Here is a 21751-nt window from a genome sequence, read left to right as displayed (position 1 = left end):
GGATTTGGGGAGCACATATGATCCCTTATATCACCCACTGAGTAATTTGTCACTTCTGGAACCCAATCATCAGTCCATGAAGGTCACCTCCAAGTTGGTTCTTGTTCTTCTTCCCGAGGCCCCTGTGGGCCCAAAGATCCTTTCCATGTCTAATCGGCTCAGTGTAGGCCCATTTCTATCTATGTTCTAATCTCATGGTTCAGAACTCATGAAGAGGCTTCTATATCATACTGAGGTAGGGCAGCCTTTTAATACTAAAGTCTTTTTTTGCCTATATACTTTATGGAAACTCTTTTAATGTGAAGTCTTACATTTCTGTTGTACCACCTAGGAAAAAAGGGCTGGGTAGACACATCTAGAGTTTGACTAAACCTTATCCCAGGGCTCAGCCCAAAAAACAGGGCAAGGTTTCCCCCTTCTCAAGGTGCACCTACATCTGTGCATCCAACTCTCCCTCCAACTCTCATCTTACAATGTACTTTCATTACTGTACAGTTTAATGTACTTTCTAATATCCTTTGTGATTTTTTTCTTTGATACATGGAGTATTTAGAAATATGTTGTTTACTTTCCAAATATTTGGAGATTTTCTAGATAGCTGTTACTGACTTCCAGTTTAATTCCATTGTGAACAGAGAACATACTCTGTAAAATTTAGACTTTTCAAACTGTCTTATTTATTGCCCAGTGTATGGTTTATCTTGGTTAATTTTCCCTGTGCACATATGTGTATTCTCTGTTGGTGAAGTGTTCTATAAATATCAAGTAGTCAAGGTGATTGACTTTTAAAAAAAGGGTTTTTTGTTGTTGTTGTTCGTTTGTTTGAATATAGTTGACACACAATGTTACATTAGTTTCAGGTATACAACATAGTGATTCAAGATCTCTGTACAGGGTGCCTGGGTGGCTCAGTCGTTAAGCGTCTGCCTTTGGCTCAGGGCGTGATCCTGGCGTCCTGGGATCGAGCCCCACATCAGGCTCCTCGGCTGGGAGCCTGCTTCTTCCTCTCCCACTCCCCCTGCTTGTGGTCCCTCTCTCGCTGGCTGTCTCTCTCTCTCTGTCAAATAAATAAAAATCTTTAAAAAAAAAAATCTCTGTATGTTCTGCTATGCTCACCACAATGGTAGCTACCGTCTGTTACCAGACTGCACTATTAAAATACGATTGAGTAGGTTCCCTATTCTGTACTTTTTGTTTCCTTGATTTATTCATTCCAGATAATGTTTAACCTTCTATATCCTTGCCTCCCCCCACCCCCCACTGCAGTTCTGTCAATTTCTGAGAAAGGGGTGTTAAGTTTCCAACTTTGATTGCAGATTTATTACTTCCTTTAGTACCCTTTTTAAAATTAAAGTTTTACAGTGTCAATGGAAGACTTTATTTCTGTTTTTCCTTCTTTGATTCACATAATCTTATGATTTTATAATAATTATTTATGGGAAAGTTAAGTAGCATAGTAATATATATCAAGTCCTAATTTTAGGGTTGCTTGATAGGAATTATAACTATATTAAAAAGATAATGACCTTTCTGTTTAGACCTTTGAAAATCAGTGCAGTATAGTATCCCATGAATGCACTTAACTTCATCTTTTAGAAAGAAAAGTAAGTTTCTGAAACTAAAAGTTGAAAAATTTCAAAGTATAAATGTAATTTTGATATTGTATGAATGCCCAGCTTCAAATATGTGGCTAGTACATCTTTTAACAACCTCTCTTTAACATATTATTAAATTTATACTGATTATAAAGTACATCAGAAATAAAATGCATTCAAGAAATATTAGTTTGAATCTGGTTTTATTTTCACTTCAAAAATGGTTGATCTCTAATATGTGTTTTTCCTTTTGGTGCATAATTTCATTTTATTGAAATAATCAAAGTTTTTAACTTTCTTAAAGCTTATATCTTCATTTCCTTATTCTTGTAGTTTATTCATTTAGGTGTAGAAAACTTGTTTCAAGGGACAAATGATAACAAATCTCTTATATAATCTGCTAAGCTCTCTTATGTAATCTGTTAAGCTCTAGAGTTAAAATAAATCTTTTGTCTTTTCTCTGAAATGAAATATTTCTTTTATTTTTTTCACTTCTTTTTTTCTGGGTTAATCGTGTTTTGAAATTTAATATCTAAAAAATACATAATGTGTTTTATGTTTTCAAGGAAAGAGGCAAAGTTCTCTATGTGCGTGGGGGCTAACACAATGACTAGGTTCTTTAAGGTACATGGAAAACCTTTTCTGGCTGTTGTAGACTAGAGGGTCTGCTATATGTACAGTTTTGGGGGGGCATCCATTGCAGTAGACAAGCTGGATTACGTCTTAAGTTACCCTTAACTTATTTGATTTAAAGAAAATCATCTTTATCTGTTAAATGATCAGATCAGATTTAAGGTGTTTTCGGTTGTGTTGTTTTATGACATTAAATTATTATTTTTACTTCTGAACTACACAAGAAAGTTTTAAAACTCAGTTATTAATTTAAAGAAATAATAATTACTAGTTTTTAATGCTAAATTAGGAATGGTAAATTATGCATTATTTAAAAAAATTGTTTCTTAAATATTTAGAGTATCCAGTACGAAGTTGGATCTACAGAAAAAATCTGAAGCTCTTGAAAATATTAAGCAAATGCTTACCAAGCAAGAGGAAGAAAAAAAAATCCTTAAACAAGAAATTGAAAATTTAAGTCAAGATGCAAAGATGCAGCACAAGGAATTGAATAACAAAATTCAAACAGCCACAACAGAACTGCAAAAAGTGAAGGTGGAGAAAGAAACCCTAATGACAGAGCTTTCTGCAACAAAAGAGAATTTATCAAAAGTTTCTGATTCTTTGAAGAACTCCAAAAGCGAATTTGAAAAGGAAAATCAGAAAGGAAAAGCTGCTATATTAGATTTGGTCAGTTGTTTATGTTTACTTAGGTAGAAGTGATTTTTATTTACAATGTACTGGTTTTTCTGCTTAACCTACTGTTGACTTTTTATCCTACATTTAAATGATTTTAAATAATTCTTATGAGGAAAGGAATTGCGATTGCTTAACCTGAGAAAAAGATACTGGTGTTTGTGTGTAAAATTTCCAGAGGACCAGGAAACTTCTAATTCTCTATGAATGTTCTAAATGTTCTGAATGTTTTAAAACTCTAGATAATGCCATGTCTTAGAGATACCATAAAACATTTAAACTCTATGAAACAAAGTCACACAGTTTCGGGAAATGCTAATGGGGAATATATTCTCAGAAATATTTTAACACATGGGACGCCTGGGTGGCTCAGTTGGTTAAGCATCTGACTCTTGATTTTGGCTCAGGTCACGATCTTAGGGCTGTGGGATTGAGCCCTGTGTCTGACTTGGCTTGGAGTCGGCTTGAGTTTCTCTCCCTCTGCCCCTCCCCCTGCTCATGCTTACTCTTTCTCTCATATAAATAAAAAAATCTTCAAAAAAAATATTTTAACCCAGAATAAGAGTAACAGTAAAAGTAAAATTCTTTTGTTTTCACTACGAAGGTAAGTGAAAGTGTTTAGTAGCACAAAAAAATATATGATATTAATATGTTACTTTTATGTTCCTTTCTGTTTGGAGAAAACATCTCCTATCTGTACATCTTCCCTCTTAAGTTGTGATTATTCTTTATTTATATGAATTTATATATATATATATACAGCATATATATAAACATACATATATTTATATGTAATATAAATCACGTATTTAATAATATGATTATTCTTTCTTTATTAATACTTTCTTTCACAAAAATTTCCTTTCTTCCATTTTCTTAAAGATTGTTATTCTGCTCTTATGAGTTGTTTTTTTTTTTTTTTAAGTAGCTCCACACCCAACGTGGGGCCCAAACTCAGGACTCTGAGATCAAGAGTCACATGCTACACCAACTGAGCCATCCAGGCACCCTTTTTGTTAGGCTGCTTTTAAGATATCATGATAAGTTAATTATAATTAATTGTATGACATAAAAATGTGGTTTCCAAAGTGTTCTGCTGGATGATGATAGAAGCTCTTAACCTTTTTCCGTCCGTCTACCTTTACTGCTATAATACTTGGCTGTTTTAGAACTCAGATGGTGGACGACTCTATCCCACGTTAAACCATCAACGATTCTAGTGTATTTCCATGTATGGATCTTACTAAGCATATAAATCAAACTTTTTAAGCTTACTACAAATATCTTCTGTATAATGTAGTTTTGATATTTTTTAGGAAAAAACTTGCAAAGAATTGAAGCATCAGCTTCAAGTACAGATGGAGACCACACTTAAGGAACAGAGTGAACTGAAAAAGTCACTTGAAAAAGAGAAGCAGGTAAGATTTTTTTTTCTGTAATGTAAAATATGTGAAGAATAATAAAGTCTGTATTTTCAAAATAATTTCACAGTGATACTTAAGTCAGAGGAGGCTTATTTCTCTGAAATGTAGTGGATCACAAAAATTAGTTTAAAATTGTCATTTGTATTCTACCTACTACTAAAAAGATTTAAACTAGTTTATAATAAAAGACCCAAAATAAAGAATTATAATTAATAAAGTTAATTGAGTCAGCTTACTACAGAATTATAACTATATAATTTAGATGAAGGAACATTGTTATGATTGAGAAAAATATCTTGATAGGCTTTCCATAGAAATAATATTTTAACAGCTCTTTATTTCATGGACATTTATATTTAATGGTATGTTAATGGTTCTATAACAACAGATTTTTCCATGATTAATGCTTTTATTGCTCTTCATCCAAAATAAGCAAGCAAATGAGTAAATAAATGGGTATAATATATAGTTGGTTATTCTCTGAAGACCTGCCTCTAGCGCTTGGAGTCCAGGCATGCAGTTTTTCTAGAGATCTGATTTGATAAAGCAGGAAAATCTAGTCCTGAGAGGTCCTTAATGTGATTGTAGTCTAGTTGTTGCTTGAAAGGAGACCACCTGTGTTTTAGATGCCAGTCATTAAGTGGCAAAATTATGGTGGCTTAGTGCTCTGAATCTGGACTGTCCAGATTTATATCTTGACTGTGCCATTTGCTAGGTATGTTGTCTTGCCTTGTTTTAGGCAGATTACTTAATCTCTCTGTGCTCCTGTTTCCTCAGTGGTAAAATGGGGCTACATATTATTAGCCCCGTTTTACCGAATCTATGCCATTGGATTATTATAGGAGATAAATGGGTTAATATATTTCAGAGTGCTTGGAACCCTTATAACAAAATAACAAAATAAATGCTCAAATGTTAGTTATCACTTTATCATTAGTTATCATATTATAGTCATTATCATTGTCACTATCTGACTCCAGTTTTGCACAAAAATATCCCTTTGTGTTGGAGATAAGCTGAAGCAACCATATGTAGCAGTGAAACTTTTCAAAAGTAACTTTGAATATGATCAAGCGCTCAAGTTAGGTTTGTAATGACATATGCATAAAACATGAAAACATGACTTTGATTGGAAGGGCAGGAGATACTGTAGTTCACCTTGGCCACTGAAGAACCTCAGTGTGACTTCTATATTTCGAACAGAAATATATCCTAGTAGATTGTAAAAACGAGGTAGTAGCACAATATGCCCCCCAGATCTCTAAATGAGGAAACTGTTGCATGGTATAGTTTGGGGTCATCAGAAAGATCCTAAACATATTGCCAAAAATGATTTTAGTTTTATTATAGTTAATATGGAGCTGTTCTTTCTGATTAACTGTGGCCAATAGGCTAAGATAGCATTTTGAGAATATTCTTGAAAGTTAGTAGACATTCCAGCAGTCTAAAGACTGATGTTAATATTCCTATTTTCTATAATACAAGGTAATACTAGTCTAGCTCATTTACAAGCTCTATCCAAATATATACTTATCAGTTAGGAAGGTAAGATTAAGCAAATATTGAAGATTAATCCAGCATGTTATCTAATAGTGAATAGCATCAGTTATGAACGCTCCATGAGGGCAGGGATTTTTTTGTTTTTTTGTTTTTTGGTTTTGGTTTACTACTGATCACCTGTGGCCACCAGGCTTAGTAGTTTCAACCTAGAGTAGTGCCTGGCATGTAGAAGGTACCCAGTAAATGTGTCTTGATTGAATGATGAATGCTAAACAGATTTTATTTTTCTTTAGACTTCTCATCAGTTGAAGGTGGAACTCAATTCAGTGCAGGGACAAGTTGTACAGGTCCAGAATACTTTAAAACAAAAGGAAAAAGAAGAACAGCAACTTCAGGGGAACATAAATGAGCTAAAGCAATTGACTGAACAGAAGAAAAAGCAAATTGAAGCACTCCAAGGAGAAGTTAAAATAGCTATTTCACAGAAGGTAGTAATATGATATTTGTTTACTTTTTATGGGAAGAAAATCTTTGCAGTTAAGGTAATAATATGATAACACAGATGAGTTGCAACAAAAAAATTTATATATACTCAAAATTTTTCTAAGTAATTTTTCTAAGTATTTTTTAATGTATAAAAGCACTTAATTATGTAATTAAATATATGTCTGGATTTCCATTCACTAACCATGTTTTTAGATAGTCTTTATTTAAAATTAATCATCTGATAGAGATAAAGTTACCTTTTTATACAATAATATAATTAACACTTAATATTATTGGAATAATTTATACATTTCTAGGGCATTAGAAAATTTTAAAGGAATTAAAAATAAATTATCCTTATTAAGGGAAGATAAGAACAAAAACCACAAAATGGTATGTATTAAAAAAACTCAGGAGTATAGGTTTCATATATTTATAATTGTTTGATATTTTAAGTTACATCTTAATGGTTTTTATTTCTAAACTGTTCTAATTTATTATCGAGCATATATTTTCTATTCTTAAATATGTTTTAATACTTGTCTGTACAAGGAGTTGACAAATGGATTGTACTTAATATTTGAACAAAAAGAGCTTTTCACTACTGTTGGTATGTGCATGTCAGTTGGTCAACAGAGAAGAGAGAAGTGAAATCTGTCTTTTTTTTTAAGATTTATTTATTTACTAAAGAGTGTACGTGCAAGTGTACGTGGTGTGGGGGTGGTAGGGGGAGGGGCAGAGGGAAAGAATCTCAAGCTGACTCCCCACTGAGCATGGAGCCTGATGTGGCTGTCTCATGACCTGAGCCAAAATCGAGTCAGGTGCTTAACTGACTGAGCCACCCAGCTGTTCCGAGAAGTGAAATCTCTCTGACGTAGAACAAACAAAATATGTCATTAAGAGTTGGTTATCATGTTACTAGAGAAGAAAAAATTAACCTTGCAAATAGGTATTTTGTGTTGACCACTGTATAACTATTACTGTGTCACTTTACAAAAGAGTAATTTTCCAATAACATGAACAAGAGTAGACAAATTTGCCTGCGTATTTTTGGTGTTATATATAATCATAAGTCAGGATGTAATTATCACAGTACATATTTTGTTGTATGTTTTGATATCTTGAGATAATTCTTTTCGCCCAAATCTGTTATCCTCATATCCAAGTATTCCCCAGATCTTCATTTTTATAACATCGTAACTTCATGAATTAAAAAATAAAGCTTAACTATTTTAGCACATTTTAAAAAAATTGTTAGTTGTAATATGATTTCTTTTAATTTATGATTAATATATATTGACCATACTTTGCGTGGCTTTACTAGATGACACCTTAAGAATTATGAGATTTAAAGGAAATGTTTTTATTGATAGTTGTCTTAGTTTGGATTGCTATAACAAAAATACCATAGACTTGATGGCTTAAACAATAAATGTTTATTTCTCACAGTTCTGTAGGGTGGAAAGTCCAATATAAAGACACTGGCATATCCAGTGTCTGGTAAGGACCCATTTCCTCGCTTGCAGACAGATGCTTTCTTGCTGTATCTTCATATGGCTGAGGGAGAGATTATCTCTCTTATGTTTCTTCTTGTAAGGACACTAATCCCTAATTACTAATTCGTGGGGGCGGTACCCCTCATGGTCCCACCTCCAAATACCATCACATTGTGGATCTAGGCTTCAACATGAACTTTTGGGGGGACACAAACATTCAGCTGTGGCTGTACTTAATTTATGTTAGTGTATGGATGCTAAAATAAGAAGCACACTTTTTAACCTTGGGAAGGATGGCATTTTGGGGAGTGTTGGGTGGATAACCAGTTGCTATAAATTAGATTTTTTTAAAAGATTTTATTTGTTTATTTGAGAGAGAAAGAGAGCCAGAGAGAGAACACGAGTGGAGGAGAGGGGCAAAGGCAGAAGCAGACTCCCCACTAAATAGAGAGCCTGATGCAGGGCTTGATTCCAAGACCCTGGGATAACGACCTTAGCCAAAGGCAGACGTTTAACCGACTGAGCCACCCAGTGCCCATAAATTAGATTTTGACTTTAGAGTGAGTAGAGACTCATTGAAAGGCAAGTGTAGTTTGGTTTTGTTGAGGAGCAGTGTAGCACGGAAAGCAGGATAAATTTTGGAGCCAGGCAGATCTGAATTTAAATTTCATGACATATATTAGGTTTATGGTCACAGGGAAGTGAGTCATATTTCTAAGCTAAATAAAATGGAGTTGTAGAGTTGTTGCAAAGATTGAGAAAATGTATTTAAAATAAGCAGGACTGTGCCCAGTACAATATAGAAGCAAAATACTTGTTGGCTTTTATATGGAAGTATAGCAAACTATGATCTAAGTGTGTCGGTGTGCACGGTCGACTCTGCAGTGATGGTCTGTCGATGGTTATTACTGGCCTACAGTGAAAGAGGAAAAACAAATATAATGTTTAAATGGGGTATAGATACGTATGTGTATGCAACTTATACAACACATGCACACACGCACACACACACACACATTTTGGATATATATGATTGTTTGGGAGCCACTGATCAAGGATCCTGCCAGTAGGACCCTGCAAGTAAGTCAATGGCCCCTGTACCAACTTTATTTGAAATCTATTGTGGGAATACAGAATGAATAGGATAGGGCCCCCAAATCTCAAGGAGCTTATAATTTAATGAGGCAGTAGGTATGTAAAGAAGAAACTAATGTATAAAGAACGAAACAAGAACTTAAACAGAAATATGAGAAAAATTAGAACTTAATGGAAATTTTGACTAGCTTTCTAGGGAGCTAGCATTTTAATTGGGCTTTTGGAGATGATTATAATTTTGAAAGGTTAAAAAAGTAATTTAGACATTTCAGGGAGCTAAAACAACATTAGCAATGTCTGCAAGACTTAGAAAATGTTGTTATAGAACATTAGCTGTTGGAGTGCATGGTAAATGGAGAAGTGAGGTGAGGGATAAAGCAACAGAATTGGATGAAGTCAGATCACAGTAGATATTATATAGTTGTTTCCACTTTAAAATTTTAATATTGGAGTATTAAAGATTCTTAAGAAGGGAGGAATGTGATCAGACCCATTTTAGAGCAAAAACTGGTCAGTTTGTGAAGGGTGAATTGTAAATGACTGACCCTCCTGTATTCTCCTTTGGAAATTTGGGTTTACTTCTATTAAAGCAATTATCAAAGTGTTGCATTGATCTGTGTTTTTTTTTTAATTCCCCACTAATATATTTGAATTTGTCAAGGTTAGAGAACTGTGTCTTTTGACAAATAAGCCATCAATAATTTTTTTTAAATGAATGAATCAGTCTGTCAGAGTAAAGATAATGAAGGCCCAAATACGAGCCCAAAGGGCCTTTATGGTTATTACTGAGACTTTGCAGAGGGCTTAGTTGAGAGCCATGAAGGTGATTAAAGAAAAAGAAAGCTAGATTTGTGGGGGGAAAGAATGTTAAAGTAGAGAAGTAGTATTCTATAAAAGAAAATGTTAAGAGCAGTATAGTCTTCAAGATGAGAAAAGGTGTCCAGGAATTCTTCATCATGAAGTATCTAAATTGGAGGAAATGGAAAGGAGGTGACATGGGCTGTTATGAGATAACATATAGGGAGGTCAAACCCCCTTTCCTCCATAGGCATTAGCACCACCTCCTGTCAGTCTGCCTGCTAGCTCTCTTGAATCCGTCCCCTTTTGTCATTTCTCACGGCCATAATCTTAGTCCAGGCTATTTTGTTCTCCTATCCAGGCTATTATAATAACTTATTAATAGTCATCCCAGGCTTTTTCACCTCCAATCTGTCATTCATTCATTCATTCATTCATTCATTCATTCATTCAAGAAATATTACTGGACACCTATTTTATGCCATGGCACAATTCTGGGTGTTGGAGATAATAGCCATGAACCGACAGGGAACCTGTTCTCATGGAATTTATACTTTCTTGGGGAAGAAACTAAACAGGGTGAGGTGAAAGACAGTGATGGGACAGAGTCCTACTAAAGGATGGGTGATCAGAGAAGCCTCTCTGAAGAGATTTGAGCTGATACATGAAAGATAAGAGCTATCCGTACAAAGGTCCAGGGAGACAACTAGTACAAAGATCTTAAACTAGAGCAAGCTTGGTATTTTCTAAAAACAGAAGACCAATATAGATTAAGTATAGTGGGAGAGAAGGAAAAGAATTTGAAATGAGCTCAGAGAAGTTGACAGGGGCCAAAGCATATACATGCAAATTTATAGATTATAATATCTATAAAATTATAGATTATAAGACAATAGAAAACAGTAGTATATACTACTACTGTTGGCAGTAGTCCAGGCAGTACATGATGATAGCATGAACTAAAGTGTTAGGAATGGATAATTTGGGAATATATTTTGGAAGTTGGGGACTTGCTGATAGATTAGATGATGAGAGGTGATGGAAAGAGGAATTAAGAATAGCTCTACATTTGTGGCTTGTGCAAGTGGATAGACGATCATATTTATTGAGGGAAAGTAGCAGCTTTTTGATGAGCAATGTCAGGAATCAAGAGTTCTACTTGAGATAGATATCTATCAGTCATTGAAGTGGAGATGTCAGGGAAATACTTGATCATAATGAGCCGAGAGTTTAAGCAGAGAGGTCGGGGCTAGAGACATAATTCAGGAGCCAATTGTAAATAAATGATATTTAAAGCCATGAGTGTAGTTGGGATCTTCTAGAAAGAGACTGTGTATAGAATAAAAGAAGGACAGGACCCTGGGGTCCTACAATATTGAGAGATACAATACAATACAATATTGAGAGATCAAACAGAAGAAGAGGAACTAGGAAAAGATTTTAAGAAGGAATGATCAATGAGATAGGTGGAGAACCTAAGATACAAGGTGCCCTGGAAACCGGGTTAAAAAATGTTTCTAGAAGGGAACATCATCAGCTGTTTCAAGTACTGCTGGGAGGTTAACTAAGATGTGGACAAGGACATGAATATTGGATTTTGGAGCAAGGGGTCGTTGGTCATTTCAACAGAAGTTGTGTTGAAGTTGTGTATTTATTTTAAAAGGCAAGTGCTTATTTTCATACTGTGCACATATATATTTTAATTGTCATAATTTGTACATATCTCCTGAGTCTTCTTAAAGACTAGACACAAGTTTAGAGTTTAGAGGAGTCAGACCTTTCAAGATTTCCTTTTTCTGCTTTGTTGCTAATAGAGATGACCTGTAGAAATTTCCCAAGTTATGCTGGAATTTCGAGTAGAAATGATATACTTCAACACAATAATGACTTTTTTATTTCTTTCATGTAGAAATTTCCCTTAGTTCAACCTTAATGATCTAAAGCATTAAGCACTGCATCTTCCATCAGAATGTGGTTGTTACTCTCAGTCTCCTGAGACATTGATACTTCCCAGTGAAATGCTTTTTTTTTTTCTTTATTTAATGCTTTTTTATTTTTTGGTTTTTAAATTGGGACTTGCTGGATTTTGTATTTTGTAAATCTTTAAGTTTGTAACTATAAGGTAAGTAAGTTATTCTTTATTAAAGAAGAATTTTGGGCATAAATGCTTTTTAATTTGTTCTCAGGAATCTTCTTAGTTGTGTGGATTTCATTTTAATATTTGCAACTGGTTTTCTATATGCAGACTGTTCTAAATGACTATTGTGTGTTCCAGACAGAGCTTGAGAGTAAACTACAGCAGCAGTCGACACAAGCAGCCCAGGAACTTGCAGCAGAGAAAGAGAAAATGTTACTGTTACAAAACACCTATGAAAAAAGTCAGGAAAATCTAAAACAGCTTCAGTCTGATTTCTATGGAAAAGAATCTGAGCTTCTTGCCACAAGGCAAGATCTTAAGGTATAGTAAAACATATCACAAAAACTCAGTAAGTTGTTTATAGACATTCATTAAATGACTGATTTGAGTCCAGATGGGCAAGGGAATGTTAGTATTTGTGGAATACCGTGCTTATTTACTATTAAATTATTATTTTTGGAGTAGCATGCTTCTTAAAAATTAAATTGTTTCATATTATTACAAAATATATATGTAAATATAGGCATTTAAAAATAACATCTGTAACAGTAAAATAATTTGGAAATATGTTAACTACTATGTTATAAGCTTATCTAAAGACTTTGCTGTCTTTATGTAAAAAAGTAATTTTTAAAAAGGACTGCTGTTTGATCGTTGGTGAGGATGCGGAGAAAGGGGAACCTTCTTACACTGTTGGTGGGAATGCAAGCTGGTGCAGCCACTCTGGAAAACAGTATGGAGGTTCCTCAAAAAGTTGAAAATAGTGCTACCCCATGACCCAGCAATTGCACTATTGGGTATTTAACCCAAAGATACAAATGTAGTGATCCGAAGGGGCACCTGCACTCCAATGTTTATAGCAGCAATGTGCACAATAGCCAAACTATGGAAAGAGCCCAGATGTCCATCGACAGATGAATGGATAAAGATGTGGTATATATATACAATGGAATGCTATTCAGCCATCAAAAAAATGAAATCTTGCCATTTGCAACGACGTGGATGGAACTAGAGGGTATTATGCTAAGCGAAATAAGTCAATCAGAGAAAGACAGTTATCAGATGATCTCACTGATATGTGGAATTTAAGAAACAAAACAGAGGATCATAGGGGAAAAGAAGAAAAAAATAAAACAAGACAAAACCAGAGAGGGAGGCAAACCATAAAAGACTCTTAATCATAGGAAACAAACTGAGGGTTGCTGGAGGGGAGTGGGGGGAGGGATGGGGTAACTGGATGATGGACATTAAGGAGGGCATGTGATATAATGAGCACTGGGTGTTATATAAGACTGATGAATCACAGACTTGTACCTCTGAAACCAATAATATATTATATGTTAATTAATTGAATTTATTAAAAATTATAAAAAAATAAAAAGGACTGCTGTTAGAAAAATCTAAGGATTTTAAAATGTAAACAACTTGTGAAAATACAAGCAATTTTACTGTAGCTTGTCAGGCAATACTGACTTTAGTTTTATATATTGGTCAGCTTCCCAAGCCTACCAGAATGTCTAATGATTAAAATTAGGAGATTATAGCTCAAAGTAAACTTAACCTTAATTATCTAAACATATGTGGAAACCTTGTTCTTGACAGTACTATTTGGTTAAAGTATCATGTTTATTAAAATGAAGGATATGGAAAAAGGATAATTTTTATGTAGCATTAAGGTATGAGTTCTCTAAGGTAAATGGAACATTTGCGTTCTCTCCCAGAAGATTCAACTAGTTTTATCTCTCTTTCTCTATTTTTGTCATGGTGAAATATTGTGCTTTTTGTTTCTTTCTTTCCTGTTTGTTTGGGTTTTTTTGTTTAATATAAAGTACATTATTGAAAAATTTTATTGAAAATCACAGGATATTTATATATAATGCGTATAAATATAGTATATCTATATTTTATCATAGGCTATTATATGGAAAGCTTTATGAAGAAGGTAGGACTTGGACAGGTTCTCAAGGGTATATAGAATTTGAATTTATAGAGTCCTGAGGAAGGTCATTTAACTGGGGCACATTTGAGAAAAGGTGCTTCAGGGGAATGAGCAGAGCCAGGAGGTAGTTACCAGTTGGCTAGCATGCTGTTTTGTGTTTGGTTTAAGTTAAAAAAGATTGGGATCAAATCTTGAAGTATCTTAGATGCCTAGCGAGGATGATTGGACTTTATAATTGGGGGGGGAGGGTAATGAAGAGTCTAAGCAGAGGAATAAAATGAAGAAAATAGTACTTTGGGCAACTTTACCTGGAAGAGGTTTATAGGCAGTTTGGATTGGTTCTGGGGAAACTAGAGGTAGGGAGATTAGTTAAGAGGCTATCCCCCTTTCTCCATAAATTCCATTAATCAAGATGTGAATTGATTAGACTGGGCTTAAAATTCAAAAGGATGGAGGAGAAGAGATGAATGAGAGAGACTGGGTGAAACAGGAGGGCTGAATACAGATAGGCCACAAGGGAACTGAAGGAACCAGTGGTGATTAATTTGACAAAGAAATAGGAAACTTGGGTCAAAGAATTTTCCTAGTGCTGAGTTGTTATAAGAAAAAAATACCACCTGATGTTTAGAAAGTGTCTTATTTGCTGTACTCTCTAAGTAGCTTTGGATTATTGGTATTTTTTTTCTTTGTACCGTTATTGAAAATCAAGGAAGGTCTGTGGAAGAGTTTGGACTTTATCTTAAAGGCAGTAGGGACCACAGGAAAGATATACTCAGATCTGTAGTTTAGGCCAGTGACTGGCTGAGGATAAGGAATGAATTGTGGAGCAACAGGGTTGAGTGTGATTAGAGAGGACACTTGGCAGAGTCCAGGTATGCATGATGGTGGCGTGGGGAGTAACAGTAAGGATGGAGAATGTGGAAGAATTAGAAGGATATTTAGCTGATCAAGGAGATGAAGCTTAATGATTGATTCTATAAGTCCTATAGAAATCACACTTCCCCCCCCCCAATACAGATGGATTATTTACCCAAGAGCATAACATGGTGACAGGACTTAGATCTCTTAGATCAATATTCTTTCACTAAGCTAACAGCTATTTTTATTATGCTTGAAAGCTACTGGATACTAATAATTTTATACATGGAAGAAAAATTCAAATGTTTGGACAAAAAGAGAAAGGCAGAGGGATAAGGCTTCTGAGGAGTTTTTCAACTGGTAAGAGGCATGGATAGATTTCTATTCCGAAGCCTCCTTTTGCAGATGAGACTGAGGCCCGGTGTGGTTTGTGACAGGCCCAGAGTTGTACAATAACAGACCCATGATTAGATCTCAGTTCTTCTGATTCATAGCCCTTTACTCTTTTATCATCATTTCACTAGGATTTTTAAATATTAAGTAGAATATTGCTGAATTCTATTATTAATGCTTCCAAAAGTATCTGAACTACTTGGGAAGTTCAAAAAAAAATTCCTAGAGAACTTCAGATGATATTTATGGACCAGAATAAGAGATGGTTACCAGCCATTATTTTTCTTTTGCTTCAGGAATGTTATATGATCTTGTTGCATAGCCCTGAGAAGGGAGAAGTTGAACTTTGTAACATGACACCTACCTAAGTCAAGGCTGCCATCTGTGGGCTGACAGTGTACTTCAAGATACCAGTAGAATGGAAGACAGGCTGGCCTGTCTATGCCTTTAGCCCCATCTGCTGGATTATTTATGAAATACTTATGTTTGTTGACTGGATATTTCAAATTGGTTATGCTGTGTGCTATTCTTTACTGTTGAAGAAAGGTAGAAGTGGAATTGAACTTAAATTTTGTAACTTGAGTGAAGCAAACATTCTAGGATAATAAGTTTAGAATTAAGTATAAACCTTTAGCCTTTACCATTCCTTATGTCATTTAATCAGACATCAAGAAAAAGTAACTAAAATTTTAAGTTTTATCTTGAAAGAAGAAAGGGAAAAATTGTTGGGCAGACAAGAACAGTAGCTACCACAGAACACTGCAGGCAGAAGTTCCTTTTTAGCTACACTACTGTAATGTGATTGTGTTATTCAGGGTTAAGGTTGGTAGTTGATCTACTCAGGGATTTGCCTGTTCCAGTGGGAGTAAGTGGCTTAAAGATAGGCCCACAAAGCCATTGAGTGGGAGAGGGGAGTTCCCTAAGGGAAGAGATGCTGAGCAGATGAAAATAACATGGCTTGCAACAAGAAAGATAAAATATTTAAAGTGCATGGCAGTATATCACTGACTGTTGACAGAGATGAATATTCAGAGACAAGGTAGAGCAACACGTCTCGGCATCTTCTGAAAAGAATAGTGCAGATTTTGAGCTTGATTTTAAACATTTAGTCACTGGGTTTTTGGGAGTTTAAAATTTTATTGGATGTTACTTATACATGGGCAGTTTGGAATTCTCTTGGGCAGAGATTGGGGGTCCTGTTAACTTCAGACTCTAGCAAGCCTTGGTATTCTTTAGCGTTAGATCGGAACCTCTATTAGCTGATAATTGCTATAAACTGTATGGGCTACGCTTTGTCAGATTTTATTATTTTTACTTGAAATCCTTTTGTGATGCGTATGCCAGTTCCCACATGTACCATGGAGCCTCCTGTAAACACATTCCAGGTGGAGTTCTCACTCATTGTTTTTCTGTTCATTTGACGCATAGCGAATGCTCTCCTAGCATGTACATCTTCCGTTTTACATGCTGGTTCTGTTTTTCACGCTACAGAGTCAGCTTCTTTAAGTCAAGGACTATTTTTTACCTCCCTGTCTACCTTAGGAGTACACTCAATTAATGGTTAGCTGCTTGATTAGTGAAGGATTAGTGACTTTAGGATTTTTGAAAAAGAAGTCCTAGAGTTTTTAGTGTTCACTGGAAACCATTGGAAATCAAAATTTCATTTATACCAGAAAGGCTTCTTTTTTTTTTTTTTAATACTGCCTTTTCTTTTCTTTTTTTTTTTAAGATTGTATTTATTTGACAGAGAGACAGCCAGCGAGAGAGGGAACACAAGCAGGGGGGGTGGGAGAGGAGCAAGCAGGCTCCCAGCAGGGGAGCCTGATGTGGGGCTCGATCCCAGAACCCTGGGATCAGGCCCTGAGCTGAAGGCAGATGCTTAACGACTGAACCACCCAGGCGCCCCTGCCAGAAAGAATTCTGAACTGGGTTTATTGGTAAGGAATAAACTTCTCTTTCAGGAAGCTTGAGAAACTCCTTAAATAAGGTCTTCATTTTAAAATTTTTCATCTATTTTTTTTCCATCGAATGCTTACTATAGCCGAGCAGGGATCTTTCCTAGATTATATCTTCTGCCTCCTTTTCAGAGGAACTGTATCTCCAGAATAAGAAGGATGAACTTCTTCCAGATGGTGGGAGAGCATCTTAGAGTTCCTTTCCTTCCCTGCTGATTCTCTGCAGTTGCAGCTGAGAGTAGCAAGGCGCCGGCCATTTTCTGTTACCTGCCTGTTGCCATATATGCCCCAAAATGAAACCTAATAGGTCAGAAAGTTTGCTCTTTTCACCAGCTTTGGCTTCACAAAATATTTGGGCTTTAGGAGAGTCAGTAACTGTGGGCAGTGGTTACTAACAACACTACTTCTACCACACAGATGGGAAGTTAAGAGCCTGGGCTAATGGCCTTGTCAGAAATAGAGCCCCAGATGTCTGGTAGACTTTCTTCTTTTGGTTCACTTGATCAGGTTAGCAGACGTGAAATACAGTCCCCCCCCCCAAGACAGCAACTCTTTCTATTTATTAAAGATTTCAGCATGTCAAGGGACATCATAGGTCCTATAAGACATAAATGTATATGTAATGTAGCATTTAACTACATCTCTTTTTAAATTTTTTTTGTCTCCCCATATTTTCTCTCTAAATGTAGTTTAGACACATGTATATACACACATAAATATACATACACACACATATATATATGTTCTGAGTGTGTTTGATACAATCCCTTCTTATTTGATATTCCTTAATACCGCTTAGCCAGTAATACTTACAGATTATTTCTAAAGGTTTTGGAATTGCTTTAGTTTTATTAAATATTTTATACTAAAATGTTTTCCATAGGTAGGAGAGTTAAGAGAGTTGTCTGGTGTTCTTTCTCTTTTACCTGATCTTACTGAAGAGCATAACAAGCTATCTTTTCATAGCATATTGCTTTCTACTGTGCTTATGCTAACTGTTGTTTCTGTTGAAATTTGCTTAAAAAAAAAAGACATATAATAATTTGGGGAAATTGTTTTTATAAGTCTGTAGAAGAGAAGCTTTCTCTAGCACAGGAGGACTTGATTTCAAACAGAAATCAAATTGGAAACCAAAATAAATTGATTCAAGAACTGAAAACTGCCAAGGCTGCGTTGGAGCAGGAGTCAGCAAAGAAAGAACAGCAGTTGAAGGAGCAGTGTAAAACACTACAGGATATTCAAAAAGAAAAGGTATTTCATTTTTTGACTAAATCTAGAATCTGAGAGTTACGATGGCTTTAGAAATCATCTAGTCAAACCTCTTACCCGATAGAGGCATCACCTTTATCTTCAACACCTCTCCTTAGATGGACTTCTAGTTTCTGATACAATACTTGTGGTAATTGGAATTTGATGCTATGAAGTACTTCTTACTAGTTCCCTTGTCATTTGTACTCATTTTTCTTACTGCTTTTTTTAGTTTTACAAACAAATCTTTCTCACACCATAGACCCCTGGTTATTTAAAAACAGGTATTACAGCTCCACAACTATCTCATATAACATTTTCTAGATGTGTGAATGAGATAAAAAGGTCTAGAATAATTCTTATGCTTATAATTCTTAAAATTTAGAGCCAGCTTTTTCTAAGGGAAGTGGGAGTATATTTTACATAAATGATGCTAAATTGTAAAGTTGAAAGCCTTCTGTTATATGACCAGTACATTTATTTATTTATTTTTTTTAAGATTTTATTTATTTATTCAACAGAGATAGAGACAGCCAGCGAGAGAGGGAACACAAGCAGGGGGAGTGGGAGAGGAAGAAGCAGGCTCACAGCAGAAGAGCCCGATGTGGGGCTCGATCCCACAACGCAGGGATCACGCCCTGAGCCGAAGGCAGACGCCCAACCACGGTGCCACCCAGGCGCCCCATGACCAGTACATTTAAAAGTCAGTTAAAATGCTATGTGAAAGAGAAATTCAGATTCTAGGAAGCATTTTATTTTTGGTTTCATAGTTGAAATCACATATTTCCATCAGCTGATAGGATATTATCCTCAAGTAGATAACTCCAGAAGTTCATTGGTATATCTTAATTGTGCAATTCCAGAAAGTCTCTTTATCTAAAAAATTGGGTGATGTTTTTGTTGGGGTAGGGGTTTGAAGCTAACATGATATTCATGATTTGTGCCTCAAGTTTAGAAAATTCTGAGACAACTATAGCATATAGGCCTTTAATTGCAAGGGCTTGGGATCAGTCAGACCTTGTTATAGTTTTGACTGTACCTCTAACATTTAACTTCCTAAACCTTTGTTCCTTTACTTATCAAATGAGGATTAAAAAGAGCTATTTAGTATAAATATTAAATTATATAATATGTAATACTATTAGCTATGTGCCTTAAATAAAGATACTGCTGGGGGGCGCCTGGGTGGCACAGCGGTTAAGCGTCTGCCTTCGGCTCAGGGCGTGATCCCGGCGTTATGGGATCGAAGCCCCACATCAGGCTCCTCCGCTATGAGCCTGCTTCTTCCTCTCCCACTCCCCCTGCTTGTGTTCCCTCTCGCTGGCTGTCTCTATCTCTGTTGAATAAATAAATAAAATCTTTAAAAAAAAAAAAAGATACTGCTGGTAATAATAGTAATAATAATAACGGCATTAATGAGAAGAAGAATGGTAGTTTTGGCTAAATTTTATAGTGTTCTTACTTTGGCCAGGGAATATTCATTTTATGGTATTAACGGTAACTATTTAATGCTTACAAGGATTTTACTGTTGTTCACATTGTATAAATAAGGACACAGAGGCAAGTGAAGGTAAGTAGTTTGCTCAAGTTAACTTAGGTAGAAAGCGGCAGAGACAGTGTCATAAATAGTAGTTGTTATTTTGTTACGTTGATTTTCAGTTAAGTAGTTATTTTAAAATTACTTTTTAATAAATTATTTTTCTACAGTCACTGAAAGAGAAAGAACTAGTAAATGAAAAATCTAAATTGGCAGAGATAGAGGAAATTAAGTGTAGACAGGAAAAAGAAATTGCTAAATTGAGTGAAGAGCTCAAGTCCCACAAGCAAGAAAGCATAAAGGTATGTTAAGATAATCATTGTTCTTCCCTCTGTACTGTACTTTGTCATTTAAATTTAAAAATACGTATATTATCGAAAACCTACTATGGGCCAGACACATTGTTTCATCATTTTGACAAATACTCTTGCTCTCACCTTTGTGTTGCATAGTGTCTGTATACATATATCGAAACTATATTGCTTATATTTTCAGATTACTGAATAAAGCAAAGTAACTCTAAAAGTTTAGATTTGTTGAGATGATAATCAAGAGAGCTGTTGATTTAGGGGTGCCTAGGTGGCTTAGCTGGTTAAGTGTCCTACTCTTGATTTCAGCTCAGGTCTTGATCTCAGGGTTGTGAGTTCAAGCACTGCGCTTTTTTTAATTTGTAAATTTTTTTAAAAAGTGGGGGTGGGGGTGCCGGGTGGCTCAGTTTAGATCTTGTTCTCAAGGTCGTGGGTTTGGGCCCCACACTGGGTTCTGTGCTGGGCATGGAGCCTACTTAAAAAAAATAAAAAGAGAGTTATTGATTTAGAAAATTATATTATAGATAGTAAGCGTAAAAATATATGAGTTTAAAATTAAGGTTTTTAGGGGATTCTGTTTTTTTCAATTGTTTTTCTTCTCTAAAATCTTTAATAATCTGCTTTGAACATTTTTCCTGTCGTAAGGATGAGTAGGGCACAGTTGAAAAAACTAATTGCCTATAATTTGCTTTGTAAAAAGTTATTAATTTTCTTAGAGAAAGGTTAAATTCTCTCTTGAGTGCTCTCACTACCTTTTGTATCGACCAATATACTTACCATTTTGCTTTATAATTAATTATCTCTTTATATCATTATATTCTTATACACTGTGACTTTCTTAAAGCAGGTAATGTATGTAATTCATCTTTAGATATATTCTTAAAACCTAACACAGTGTGTGATGCGTAAGCGGTGACCAATGACTGCTTGCTAAGTGAAGAAAGGGAAAATAGGGGGTAGAAGTTTTTCACATACTTGAATCAAAACATGCATGTAAAGTTATTACTTGAATTTAAGTGATTGTTGAGCAGGAAGTAGATAATGTTGCATTCTTTTAACCAGTTGTTTAAAATACTGAACTTTAAGAACCTCCTAAGAGAAGAGGTTAAAACTCATATTGTATATGCTGTTATGATAACTTGTCTAAATTTCAGCTACGTTTGATATTTGGCCTTTTTCAATAGGAGGTAACAAATCTCAAGGATGCCAAACAGCTTTTGATTCAGCAGAAATTAGAGCTTCAAGGGAAAGTAGATACCTTGAAGGCGACCGTTGAACAGGAGAAGAGAAACCAGCAAATGCTAAAAGAGCAGGTGAAAAAGGAAGAAGACGAGCTGAAGAAAGAATTTACTGAGAAGGAAGCTAAACTGGTCAGTAAGTTAATGGTGGGGAGTGTGTTTCATGATTGATTTTGTAGGTCAATCCAATAAGAGAGGATTTTTCTACTTAGAAGTTAGGATTTAAATGCTCTTACCTAGCATTTTAATTTTTGATTGAGAAAAGAGATCTGATTTGTTTAAATAGCTGATAATGTAATTGGAAATATTTTAGTCTGTAATTATATTTTGGTTTATATAAGTGAAAATTCAGTAACAAATAATTAAAAAACAAAACAAAACACTTTTAGTGCCAGGAGAAAAAATTCCACAACTATGTAGGTTGAGGTAAATGGTG

The 21751-nt window shown here is 35.1% G+C and overlaps 1 protein-coding gene across 2 annotated transcripts in view; it reads left to right on the top strand.

Moving 5' to 3' along the window:
* Window positions 1-21751, top strand: part of EEA1 (early endosome antigen 1) — a 117773-nt gene that overhangs the window by 89473 nt on the left and 6549 nt on the right. For both annotated transcript variants that reach the window (XM_034643582.1, XM_002928070.4), the window contains 7 exons: window positions 2567-2897; window positions 4220-4321; window positions 6121-6315; window positions 11978-12160; window positions 18050-18235; window positions 19940-20071; window positions 21262-21447. In XM_034643582.1, coding sequence (XP_034499473.1) covers window positions 2567-2897; window positions 4220-4321; window positions 6121-6315; window positions 11978-12160; window positions 18050-18235; window positions 19940-20071; window positions 21262-21447 — 1315 coding nt within the window. The remainder of the gene's footprint in view (window positions 1-2566; window positions 2898-4219; window positions 4322-6120; window positions 6316-11977; window positions 12161-18049; window positions 18236-19939; window positions 20072-21261; window positions 21448-21751) is intronic.

The sequence above is a fragment of the Ailuropoda melanoleuca genome, chromosome 15 (assembly GCF_002007445.2).
Source record: "Ailuropoda melanoleuca isolate Jingjing chromosome 15, ASM200744v2, whole genome shotgun sequence".
NCBI classification, from domain to species: domain Eukaryota; kingdom Metazoa; phylum Chordata; class Mammalia; order Carnivora; family Ursidae; genus Ailuropoda; species Ailuropoda melanoleuca.
Note: the sequence above shows the minus strand (reverse complement) of the source record. Positions and strands in the feature narration are given on the sequence as shown.